The sequence below is a fragment of the Lepidochelys olivacea genome, assembly GCF_965140295.1.
Source record: "Lepidochelys olivacea isolate rLepOli2 genome assembly, chromosome: 1".
Classification (NCBI taxonomy): Eukaryota; Metazoa; Chordata; order Testudines; family Cheloniidae; genus Lepidochelys; species Lepidochelys olivacea.
This window is the reverse complement of record NC_140411.1, coordinates 42,021,109-42,033,274: the sequence shown is the minus strand read 5'-3', so window position 1 is coordinate 42,033,274 and position 12,166 is coordinate 42,021,109. Positions and strand designations below refer to the sequence as shown.

The window sequence follows — 12,166 nt, the reverse complement described above, 5'->3', positions numbered from 1 at the left end:
GGAAACATGAATATTGTAGGTTTCAGAGTAACAGCTGTGTTAGTCTGTCTTCGCAAAAAGAAAAGGAGTACTTGTGGCACCTTAGAGACTAACCAATTTATTTGAGCAAAAGCTCATGCTCAAATAAATTGGTTAGTCTCTAAGGTGCCACAAGTACTCCTTTTCTTTTTATCAATATTGTAGGCTCTTTTAAAAATATTTTTAAGTTTCCTTTCATAGCCACCTGCATTCCCTTTCAACAAGTAAGTGGTGCTTCTTAAAACAAGCCAGCATGTCACATTCTGGTGGGGGTGCAATCCAGACAAGTCAGAGATTGTCATTGTCTGCCCTGTATGTTTTACTGTTGTAGCTCCAACCTAGGTCACTCACAGCCAGCCTGCAGGTAACACCCTCAGTGTCTGTGTGCTGGACAGCCCTGGTTTAGCATCCCTGACCCCAGCAGCCTGTCTGCAGCCCCACTCTGGCTTCCACCAGTCTGGGTTACTACTTGCAGGGTGTCCACAACACACCTCCAATCCCAGATTTTCCCAAAACTGTGTGTTCTACAATGTCCAGCCCTCTCCTAGGCAGTTCAGAGAAATTATATGGTTCATTTGTTCCTCTACAAACTCAGGAACACATTACAGCTTATTAACTTAACTGGGGGTAATAAACTCTTCCGTTTAAATACAGAACTGAGTTCATTTATGATAAAAAAAAATAAATTTATTGACAAATTATACATAGAGGTAAATGAGTTCAAGTATAAGGAATGAAGATACAAAGTTACAAGTAAAACAAACCATGCTTCTAAAAGTCAAACTTAAATCTAGCAAGATACAGACTTTGTTTGAGATGATTTCTCTCACCAGTCATTTTTCTTCCCAGTCATGGCTGACTTTTTCCTCAGTTAGGACCTTCCACAAAAGTACAAGGTGCTGGCTTCCCTTTGCTTCTTTGCCTAAGCACGTTTCTCGCCTATATTCAGTTTCAGAGACTTCAGCAGCGCCCCCCCGTTGGTGGAAGGACCCATCTTTCTTAGCTTGCAGGAACTCTGGCCTCTTGTGTCTGTCTAGTGATGGATGGCAAAGCTGGCGTCTGTCCTTACTTGTATCTTCCAAAGTTCAATTACCTTGTTTCAAGAGGCAGGATGACTTCCTGTGTGCTTCCCTCCCCCGGATGGGGCTTCCATTGTTTGATTCCACCATGCTTAATTTACACAGGAGACGGGTAGATAGCTGTGCAATTTCCTCCTGTCTGGGCAGACTGTACAACAGAGGTGGGCAAACATTTTGGCCTGAGGGCCATATCTGGGTATAGAAATTGTATAGTGGGCCATGAATGCTCATGAAATTGGGGATTGGTGTGCAGGAGGGGGTGAGGGCTCTGGCTGGGGGTGCAGGCTCTTGGGTGGGGCTGGGGATGAAGGGTTTGGGATGCAGGAGGGTGCTCTGGGCTGAGACTGAGGGGTTCGGAGGGCGGGAAGGGGATCAGGGCTGGAGCAGAGGGTTGGGGTGCTGGGGGGGCGATTGGGTGCAGGCTCCAGGAGGCACTTACTGGAAGCGGTGGCATGTCCCCCTCCAGTCCAATGCAGAGGTGTGGCCAGGTGGCTCTGCGTGCTGCCTTGTCCGCTGCCACCGCGCCTGCAGCTCCCATTGGCCATGGTTCCTGGCCAATGGGAGCTGCGGGAGAAGGCGCTTGGGGTGGGGACTACGTGCGGAGCCCCCTGGTCCTGGCTGCCCCTATGCATAGGAGCCAGAGGGGGGACATGCTGCTACTTCCGGGAGCTGCATGGAAAACCCCCAATCTGGCTGGAGCACAGAGCAGGGCAAGCCCCCAACCCCGCTCCCTGGAGGGAGCTTGAGAGCCAAATTAAAAAGCCCTATGGGCCGGAGTTTGCCCATCTCTGCTGTACAGCCTAATATCAATGCGTATCCATAATTGCTTACATAATGTTAATATCCTTGTGAAATATATGTGTTAATCACTAGTGTGTCATTTGTTTTCAGAGGAGACCTTACTCTCTAAACTTTTATAATACAGTAATATTGTGTGGAATCAGTGGATTCAGTTGCTTATCACTTGAGGCTCAGCCCCCCAGTCTTTTACAGACAAGTAAACCTTTGAAATGGATTCTTCTGAAAAGTGAAATCCAGACCAAGTTGCTGGATGTAGGCACCTCCTGTCTTCTCCCACACTTGTTAGTATGAGGTTTGCCTCCACTCCTTGTTAGCTTGATGGGTCTGTTTACGTCGTATATGTAAATTGAGGTAAACACACAATCCTTTGTTTAAGATAGACCTGTTCAAGTCCCCCAACATACCTGGTTTACACACACACACACACACATTGTAATTCCAGCATATATTCATAATTATTAATACACATTGCATACATATATCTCAAAGAATATTAATGATCAGTGAGTGACTAGTTTTCAAATGATACCTCACAAGGCATATTTTGTACAAAGATTATTACAGTAGTTTGTAGTGTGTGAGTACAAGTGTGCTTCGTGTCACACAATTTTCTTGCCCTGCCAGTTAGCCCACCACAGCCAAATGCCAGGTACAGCTCTTTATCCTCTTATCATGCCCACTTCTGCCTTTTCCGCTCTGTAGCCATTTCCCTGCATACTGCACCTTCTATGCTTTTTTTGCAGTGCCCCCCAAATTAAAAAAAAAAAAGTAGAAATTCAGAAGTCAGGAGTTGATGGTTTCAAGTTTGTTTGTTTTTTTAAGTTATCTACAAACATTTGACTAGGTTTAAGCAAAGGGATACTTATAAAACATAGGTTATAAAATCCTAAAAAATCAATGTCCTTTTTATATATACACCCCCCTTACTCCTTCCCCCCAATATAATGTGGTTCTCAGGAGCCAAAAAGCTTACTGCCTTATAGGTGAGACCGCATTATATCAGTAGGGAGAGGAACCGCTCCCAGCCCCAGCTCATCTCCGCTCTGCCTCCTCCTCTGAGTGCGCCGCCGCTCCACTCCTCCCTTCTCCCTTCCAGGCTTGCCGCGCCAATCAGCTGTTTGGTGCGGGAAGCCTGGAAGGGGGGGGGTGGGGGAAGTGGAGCCGCGGCGTGCCCGTGGGAGGAGGCGGAGCAGAGGTGAGCTGGGGCGGGTGGGAGGGGCACAGAGGAACCGATCCTCTCCCCAGCTCACTGCCACTCTGCCTCCGCCTCCTCCCCTGAGCGCGCCACCGCTGCTCCGCTTCTTCCCCCCCTTCCAGGTTTCCCGCGCCAATCGGGGAGACGTGGAGCTGCGGCGCGCTCGTGGGAGGAGGCGGAGCGGCGGTGAGCTGGGGTGGAGGGGCCGCAGCAAGTAAGTGGGGGGGCTCAGAGGAACTGCTTGCAGTAACACAGATTCAGATATAATGAGGTAAAGCAGCCCCTCTCCCTGAGCGCAGCTTTACCATGTTATATCCGAATTCGCATTATATCAGGCTGCATTATATTGGGATAGAGGTGTATTATGCATCCACAAACTACATTAAAATAACATTAAGGTTGCAAAATCAAGCATTCAAAAGTTAGAAGATGAAAGAATTAAGGCTGACTGTGTCACATTAATTCCTGTTCCTGTGCATAGGCATTATGATACAATCTTTAATTACATGGACATATATGCTATGTGTTAGTCAGTGACCAGTCGAGTTTCCCCCTCCCTCCCCCGCCCCGGTTCCTCATCCCAATCCCGTTTTCTTTGTCTAGCCAGTCAGTCCCCACTCCTTAGGCTTCTCATCCTAGTCTCCATCTCCTCCCAACTCCTCATGCCATTCATAATAATATATGATGATATGATAATTCTGGTAATTTATCTCCTTGTCACCTGTGAGCGGAACTAACCCCTGAAATAGCAAAATCAGTTAACAAAACTACAGCTGACTATATATTTTTTTGAATGAAAAATATTTTTTCATTTTAACCAGCACGGGCAGTGAAAACGTCAGGTGGTAATTGAATAATGTCTTTGGTCTTAACAGAAACTAGTAAAGTGGACTATGTCCTTTTTCAAGCTGCCACAGCAATAATGGAAGCAGTTGTGCGAGAATGGATTCTCTTGGAAAAAAGTAGCATCGAGTCACTGCGAACATTCCTTTTAACTTATGTCTTACAAAGGCCTAAGTAAGTATGGATGGAAGTACTTCCAAAAATATTTGCATAAATTCCTACATAAACCATGATTTACCTTTGTTTAATCTTTCTAGGCTAACAAGTAGAAACATTTAAATAATAGTGACACTTCTAATTCCTGAATGGATGGCTGTTTGACATCTGTAGAATTCAGTTTTCATTTAAGCTTTCATTGTGTTCTTGAAAAAATAACCCAGATTTAAAATTCTGTTTTACAGAAGCCTTGTGCTGTTCAACTTAATGGCAAGAACTTAATATTTGTATTATGTTTACAGCCTTCAAAAGTATGTTCGGGAGCAGATTCTATTAGCAGTAGCAGTAATAGTGAAACGAGGATCATTAGACAAATCAATTGACTGCAAGAGCATTTTCCATGAAGTCAGCCAGTTGATAAGCAGTGGTAACCCCACTGTGGTAAGTTCTTGTTTAAAATATAATATAATCATTATACATTGTATATTAAGTATACTAGTTCGCTGGATTATTTTCATATCCAGAATATGAAATTAGGAAGCATAATCAAACAAAATAGTAAATGGCTGCTTGAATATCTAAATCTGGGATTTTTTTTGTGAGAAATGGGTTTTGAAGCAATTTGTAATGAATGTTGTTTTTACAATGCTTTACCCTATTACACTATGATAAATATCTGTGTCCTATGGAAAAGTGTAGATTTTCATTTAGCGTTCTAGAGACAAATGTTAATGAGCACTTTGAACTTGTATTTTAATACTAGCGTGTTTGATCCCATTAGTCTCTCACTCAAAGTATGGGGTAAAATCTTTACTAAAAGCTAGAATTAAACCACTGTACTTGTTTCCATTCTGAGTTGTTTCAAGAGCCACGACACTTGATATGAAAAAAGGATTTTCCATTAGCTGGCAGTGGTTCTGTAGGACTCTGTTCCGCTTACATCTGTCCATTGCTGCACCCTGTTTTGGTTCAGCTGTTGGAATTGTCTACTGAGCAAAAGCCATAGACCTTCTTCATTCTCTGGGAGTTGGGCCAGGTGGGGAGAAAGGGTTGCGAGGAAGTAAAAACTGGAATGGAAATACAAAACTTGTTTACTCTAGATTTAGAATCAGACCGTGGTAAGTGTTCCCTTCCTTATTGTGTTCAAAGTGGAAACAAGGTGTCAATGTCTATCTTTGCATTTAGTTAAATTCCATTTACTATGCCAGGAGATAAGATTAGAGTCTTTTGTAATGGAGGCGTTAGTGATAAACTTGATATCTAAATATATCTAAAAACTAAACTAACTTAACTACAAATTAAAGAAACTTGATTATTTGCCTCCCAAATATAGAGGTACGATTATGTAAATATATATTTTTTCAACTAAAACTACCCACATCCCATAAAAAGGGGCTTGACTTTTAGAATTGCTGAGCACTTAGGACTCCATTCGAGGTAGATGGAAGCTGGAAATGCTCAGCACCACTGAAAATCACATTAAAGAAGTGCAGTCAGAGTAATACAGCTCCTGTCATGATCCTAAAAAGTGTGCCATGTTTGTAGCACGTTTAATAGATTTCCCTAACTCATAGAAATGAAAGTTCTAAGATTGTTTTTAAACTCAGATTTCCTGTTTGGCAGCACAGTATTCTAATGTCTGAACAAAAAACAACATCCTCACCCCATTAATTAGCTGCTTAAAACACATATTCGCCTATAATAGGCAGTTGTGTGGAGATTGATAATTGTGTGGAAGGAGAACTATACATATTAATCTTTTTAAAAAAAGAAACATTCAAAATGTAGTTTCCCCCCTGAAAAAGATACTCGAGGTTTCAAAACATTTTCTATACACATGAGTGTATATGTATAGGAAGTTAGTTGATTTTAACTAATGATACAGGAGTGGGACAAGTAGAAAGCTGCATATCAGAGGAATAGTCACTGGACCATCTCTTGCACTCAAATACAATACACAGACACTAGATTGTGTGTCATTTAAGTTTGCTCTCTATATAATATACCTAGTACAAAACCTAAAAAGTAAGGAAATAAGTTAAGGCTACCAACAGTAAATACCTCTGCTTCCCCATCCATGGGCTCACCTTACCACCAACATAGTCACCATACACTATTGACAATGTATCACAACCTTATCTCTACCTTGTAGTAACGCCCCGGTTTTCCAGCACCTCTTTCCTCAATTTCCACCTACTTCCACTATAAACTGACCAGATTTCACCATCTGTTTCTCTTCCTCCTCTCCCATACCCACAAACATATTACTCCCTCTGCACAAATTCTTTGGAGCTACACACACACAGGCTTACGGAAGGGGGTGATTATAAACTTAGGTTATAAAATCCTCTGTGATATAAAATGTCACTTTCTACTCAAGGGATTTCCATTTCCAATCCACTATAACATATGCTACACTATTTGCTACCAAAACTAACATTTGTTGGTATTTAAATATATTTATTTTATGATACAAACTTGCAAGGCCTAAATAGATGTGTATAAACTTACTGCACCATGCAATGAATAAGCTTCATAACATGAAATAGATCATTGATTCCGGTTCTAGTAATAAAAATATCTACTACTCTGCCAACACACTACACTGAGAGGACTTCTTGAACTACATAGCTTAATGAGCCCTGAAACTTGATTCCTTTTGAAATCTTTACTGCACGTTAATAAACAATACATAAATTCAACAGTACACACCCAACAGTGTATTTCCATTACAGAACAAGTCAAGAAGACAAAGTTAATGTTTGACGTGTGATATTGAGTTGGTCAGGAATCTCATTGGCTTGTGGTTGTACAACACCCAGCACAACAGAGCCTGTTCCTGACTGGGCCCTCAAGGAGCTACTGTATTATAAAATTTAATAAGACTGAAGGATTGTATGGCAGTGAGGAACTGGCTGGAACCATTAACTGTAACTTTTTTTAAAGTATGGAATCTTTGTTGTTCTATTTAAAACGAGTTAACAAAGACTACAAGGGAAGCCATGCTCCAACAGAACTTATGAGACCCATTAAAGTGGGCTTCCTTTGGGTGGGGAGGAAGATATATCTGGCTGGGATATAGGGTATGGGGGAGAGAAGGTCTCTGCCTCACTAGTCCCTTTCACTTCATTTCACACCTTTCATGCCTCCCCAGGCTCCTCTACATACTCTCATCCAAAGCCTCCCAAATTTGAGACTGGGGAGCATGGCTCTGACCCCTTGATGGCCCCTAACTGTCTCCTCTGTCTAGTCCTCCTCCCTCTCCCCCACCTCTGTGTCCCTCCCAGACTCCTGCTCCAGAACATTTCTCTCTGGTCAAGTACCTACCCTTCTGTGTCCTCCAGTCTCTGGCTCAGCTCAGCAACTACAGGAGCACAGTCAGGGGTCAGCAACCACTCAGCTTATGTTTATAAGTGTTTAAACATTGCTCTGTATGCATCTGAAAACAGCTTTGTACAAGTGTAGGCTGGGGCCATATCTCTTGGGTAGCAGGAATGGAATAGGAAAAATAAAGATAAAAAGAAATCAAATATTGCCACTAAAAGGTAAAGGCATCTCTGTGCATATTATTCTTCGGTCTGGCCCAGAACAAGGAATATAATGGAAAATAAATAAAAGAAGCTTGCTCCAGCTAGTGGAGCAGTATTTTACTTATAAAGTCACTTGTAAGCAATCTGGTCCTTCTGGGGAAGCAAACTGGTATCTTCCCAGTTCTTCCTTTCTGTCTTCCTTCCTGTAGCTGGACTCAAAGCTACCTGACCATTTTTTCCCTCCTTGGGCTGTGTCAAGGTTCCTCCCCCACTCTGAACTCTAGGGTACAGATGTGGGGACCTGCATGAAAAACCTCCTAAGCTTATCTTTACCAGCTTAGGTCAAAACTTCCCCAAGGTACAAAATATTACCCCCGTTATCCTTGGAATGGCCGCTACCACCACCAAACTAATACTGGTTACTGGGGAAGAGCTGTTTGGACGCGTCCTTCCCCCCAAAATACTTCCCAAAACCTTGCACCCCCCTTTCCTGGGAAATGTTGGATAAAAAGCCTCACCAATTTGCATAGGTGACCACAGACCCAAACCCTTGGATCTGAGAACAATGAAAAAGCATTCAGTGTTTTACAAGAAGACTTTTAATAAAAAATAGAAGTAAATAGAAATAAAGAAATCCCCCCTGTAAAATCAGGATGGTATATATCTTACAGGGTAATTAGATTCAAAAACATAGAGAACCCCTCTAGGCAAAACCTTAAGTTACAAAAAAGATACACAGACAGAAATAGTTATTCTATTCAGCACAATTCTTTTCTCAGCCATTTAAAGAAATCATAATCTAACACATACCTAGCTAGATTACTTACTAAAAGTTCTAAGACTCCATTCCTGTTCTGTCCCCGGCCAAAACGACTACAGACAGACACACAAACCCTTTGTTTCTCTCCCTCCTCCCAGCTTTTGAAAGTATCTTGTCTCCTCATTGGTCATTTTGGTCAGGTGCCAGCGAGGTTACCTTTAGCTTCTTAACCCTTTACAGGTGAGAGGAGCTTTCCCCTGGCCAGGAGGGATTTCAAAGGGGTTTACCCTTCCCTTTATATTTATGACACGCCCCCCAAATCTCAGCTAGGGTGAAACACTGGCTGGGATTTCTTCCTGGAGCTCTAGGAAAACAGAGTTAATAAGACACATGCATCTCTAAATATACTACCAAGTACATAAAGACTAACAATATTTTCCACATCTCAAGGACGATTTTAACCAGTTGATTCTGGGAAACTTTCACGGGAGAGTGCATCAGCCACTTTGTTAGAAGCTCCTGAGATGTGTTGGATGTCGAAATCAAAATCTTGGAGAGCTAAACTCCACCGAAGAAGTTTTCTGTTAGTTTCTTTGACGGTGTGAAGCCACTTTAGTGCAGCATGGTCGGTTTGCAGGTGGAAACGCCGTCCCCAAACATATGGGCGTAGCTTTTCCAGAGCGTAGACAATGGCATAACATTCTTTTTCAGTGACTGACCAGTTGCTTTCCCTCTCAGACAGTTTTTTGCTGAGAAACACTACAGGGTGGAATTCTTGATCAGGTCCTTTCTGCATTAAAACTGCTCCCACACCACGCTCGGATGCATCTGTGGTTACTAGGAACGGTTTGTCAAAGTCTGGGGCCCTTAGTACAGGGTCAGACATGAGTGTCGCTTTAGGCTTGTTAAAGGCCTTCTGACACTTTCCGGTCCACTGAACAGCATTTGGCTGTTTCTTTTTGGTTAGGTCTGTCAGTGGGGCAGCGATTTGGCTGTAATGCGGTACAAATCGTCTGTAATAACCGGCCAAGCCTAAGAAGGATTGAACCTGTTTCTTTGACTTTGGGACAGGCCACTTTTGGATAGCATCCACTTTGGCCTGTAGGGGGCTGATAGTTCCTTGACCCACCTGGTGTCCAAGGTAAGTCACTCTGTTTAGGCCTATTTGACACTTCTTAGCCTTAACAGTTAGTCCTGCCTCCCTTATGCGCTCAAGGACTTTTTGTAGATGTTCCAGGTGGTCTGCCCAGGAATCCGAAAATATGGCCACATCGTCAAGGTAGGCGACTGCATATTCTCCTAATCCCGCTAGGAGACCATCTACAAGTCTTTGGAAAGTGGCGGGTGCATTTCGCAGCCCGAAAGGGAGTACATTAAATTCATACAGCCCGAGATGTGTGATGAAGGCTGACCTTTCCTTGGCAGATTCATCTAGCGGTACCTGCCAGTACCCCTTGGTTAAGTCCAAGGTAGAGATGAACTGGGCCCTTCCCAGTTTCTCTAATAGTTCATCTGTGCGTGGCATGGGATAGTTGTCTGGGCGAGTTACAGCATTTAGCTTCCGGTAGTCCACGCAAAAACGTATTTCCCCATCTGGTTTGGGAACTAGAACCACTGGAGATGCCCATGCACTTTCAGAGGGGCGGATTACACCCATCTGTAACATATCCTGGATCTCCCGTTCTATAGCAGTTTTAGCTTGAGGAGACACCCGGTAAGGTTGGACCCTAATTGGGTGAGCATTACCTGTGTCAATGGAGTGGTATGCCCGTTCAGTCAGTCCTGGGGTGGCTGAGAACGTTGGCGCGTAGCTAGTGCACAGCTCCTGGATCTGCTGTCGCTGCATACGCCCAAGGGTCATGGAGAGGTTCACCTCTTCCACACCACCAGCACATTTCCCTTCGTAGTAGACACCTTCAGGCCACTCAGCGTCGTCTCCTCCCTGGGCTGTAAACTGACAAACCTTTAATTCTCTGGAATAAAAGGGCTTTAGAGAATTAATATGATACACCTTAGGCTTTCGGTTGGAGGTGGGGAATGCTATGAGATAATTAACAGCTCCCAGGCGCTCCTGGACCGTGAATGGCCCTTCCCACGATGCTTCCATTTTATGGGCCTGGAGCGCCTTTAAGACCATGACCTGGTCTCCTACTTTGAAGGAACGCTCTCTGGCATGTTTATCATACCAGGCTTTTTGCTCTTTTTGAGCATCCTGTAAGTTTTCTCTAGCAAGGGCTAAAGAGGTTCGGAGGGTGTTTTGTAGGTTGGTTACAAAGTCCAGAATGTTAGTTCCTGGAGAAGGTGTAAATCCCTCCCATTGCTGCTTCACCAACTGCAATGGCCCCTTAACCTCACGGCCATATACAAGTTCAAATGGGGAAAACCCTAAACTGGGATGTGGTACAGCTCTGTAGGCAAAGAGCAACTGCTGCAATACTAGGTCCCAATCATTGGAGTGCTCATTTACGAATTTACGTATCATGGCCCCCAAAGTTCCATTAAACTTCTCCACCATGCCATTTGTTTGATGATGGTAAGGAGTGGCAACCAAGTGATTTACCCCATGAGCTTCCCAAAGGTTTTTCATAGTTCCTGCCAGGAAATTAGTCCCTGCATCTGTGAGGATGTCGGAGGGCCAACCTACCCTGGCAAAAATGTCTGCTAGTGCCTGGCACACACTTTTAGCCCTGGTGTTGCTTAGAGCTACTGCTTCCGGCCATCGGGTGGCAAAATCCATGAAAGTCAGTATGTACTGCTTTCCTCTGGGTGTCTTTTTCGGAAAAGGACCCAGAATATCCACAGCTACTCGCTGAAATGGAACTTCAATGATGGGGAGTGGCTGGAGAGGAGCTTTGACCTGGTCTTGGGGTTTTCCCACTCTTTGGCACACCTCACAAGACTGGACATAGGTAGAAACATCCTTGCCCATTCCCTCCCAGTGGAATGACCCCCCCAAACGGTCTTTGGTCCTGTTCACCCCAGCATGGCCACTAGGGTGATCATGGGCTAAGCTCAAGAGCTTGGCCCGGTATTTAGTTGGAACTACCAACTGTCTCTGAGGATGCCAGTCTTCCTGGTGTCCCCCAGAAAGAGTTTCCTTGTATAAAAGTCCTCTTTCTACAACAAACCTGGATCGATTAGAAGAGCTGAGAGGCGGTGGGTTGCTCCGTGCCGCCGTCCAAGCTCTCTGGAGGCTTTCATCTGCTTCTTGTTCGGTCTGGAACTGTTCCCTTGATGCTGGAGACATCAGTTCCTCATGGGATTGTGGACCTAGGCTTGGTCCCTCTGGAAGCGATATAGGGGATGGAGCTGTTTCTGTTGACTGTGAACCGCTCTCCGCTGGTGTACTATGTTGGGATTCAGGCTCCGGCTGAGCCTCTTGTGTAGGGTTATCGGCTGCTGCCAGTTCAGGTTCGGTGGGGCCCTCTGGTGTTGAGGTTGCAAGTACTGGATTCAGTGCTGACATGGGGTCTGGTGTTGGTTGTTCGGCTGGTTCCGGTTCTGGGACTGGTTCCGTCTGGGTCTCTGGGACTGGATCCACTACTGCTGTTGCAGACATTGGCCTGGGGTCCAGGTCCATCACCTCTGACTGGGTCCTGATAGAAGTTTCCGGAACAGAGCTAGGCCTCACGGCTTGTTTAGCCTGGTTGCGGGTGACCATTCCCACCCTCTTGGCCTGCTTCACATGATTGGCCAAGTCTTCCCCCAACAGCATGGGGATGGGATAATCATCATAGACTGCAAAAGTCCACATTCCTGACCAGCCCTTGTACTGGACAGGCAA

The 12,166-nt window shown here is 44.4% G+C and overlaps 1 protein-coding gene across 2 annotated transcripts in view; it reads left to right on the top strand.

Annotated features, from left to right (window-relative positions):
• XPO4 (exportin 4) overlaps positions 1–12,166 on the top strand; it is a 138,560-nt gene that overhangs the window by 45,170 nt on the left and 81,224 nt on the right. For both annotated transcript variants that reach the window (XM_084650228.1, XM_084650229.1), the window contains exons 3-4: positions 3,969–4,110; positions 4,395–4,533. In XM_084650228.1, coding sequence (XP_084506354.1) covers positions 3,969–4,110; positions 4,395–4,533 — 281 coding nt within the window. The remainder of the gene's footprint in view (positions 1–3,968; positions 4,111–4,394; positions 4,534–12,166) is intronic.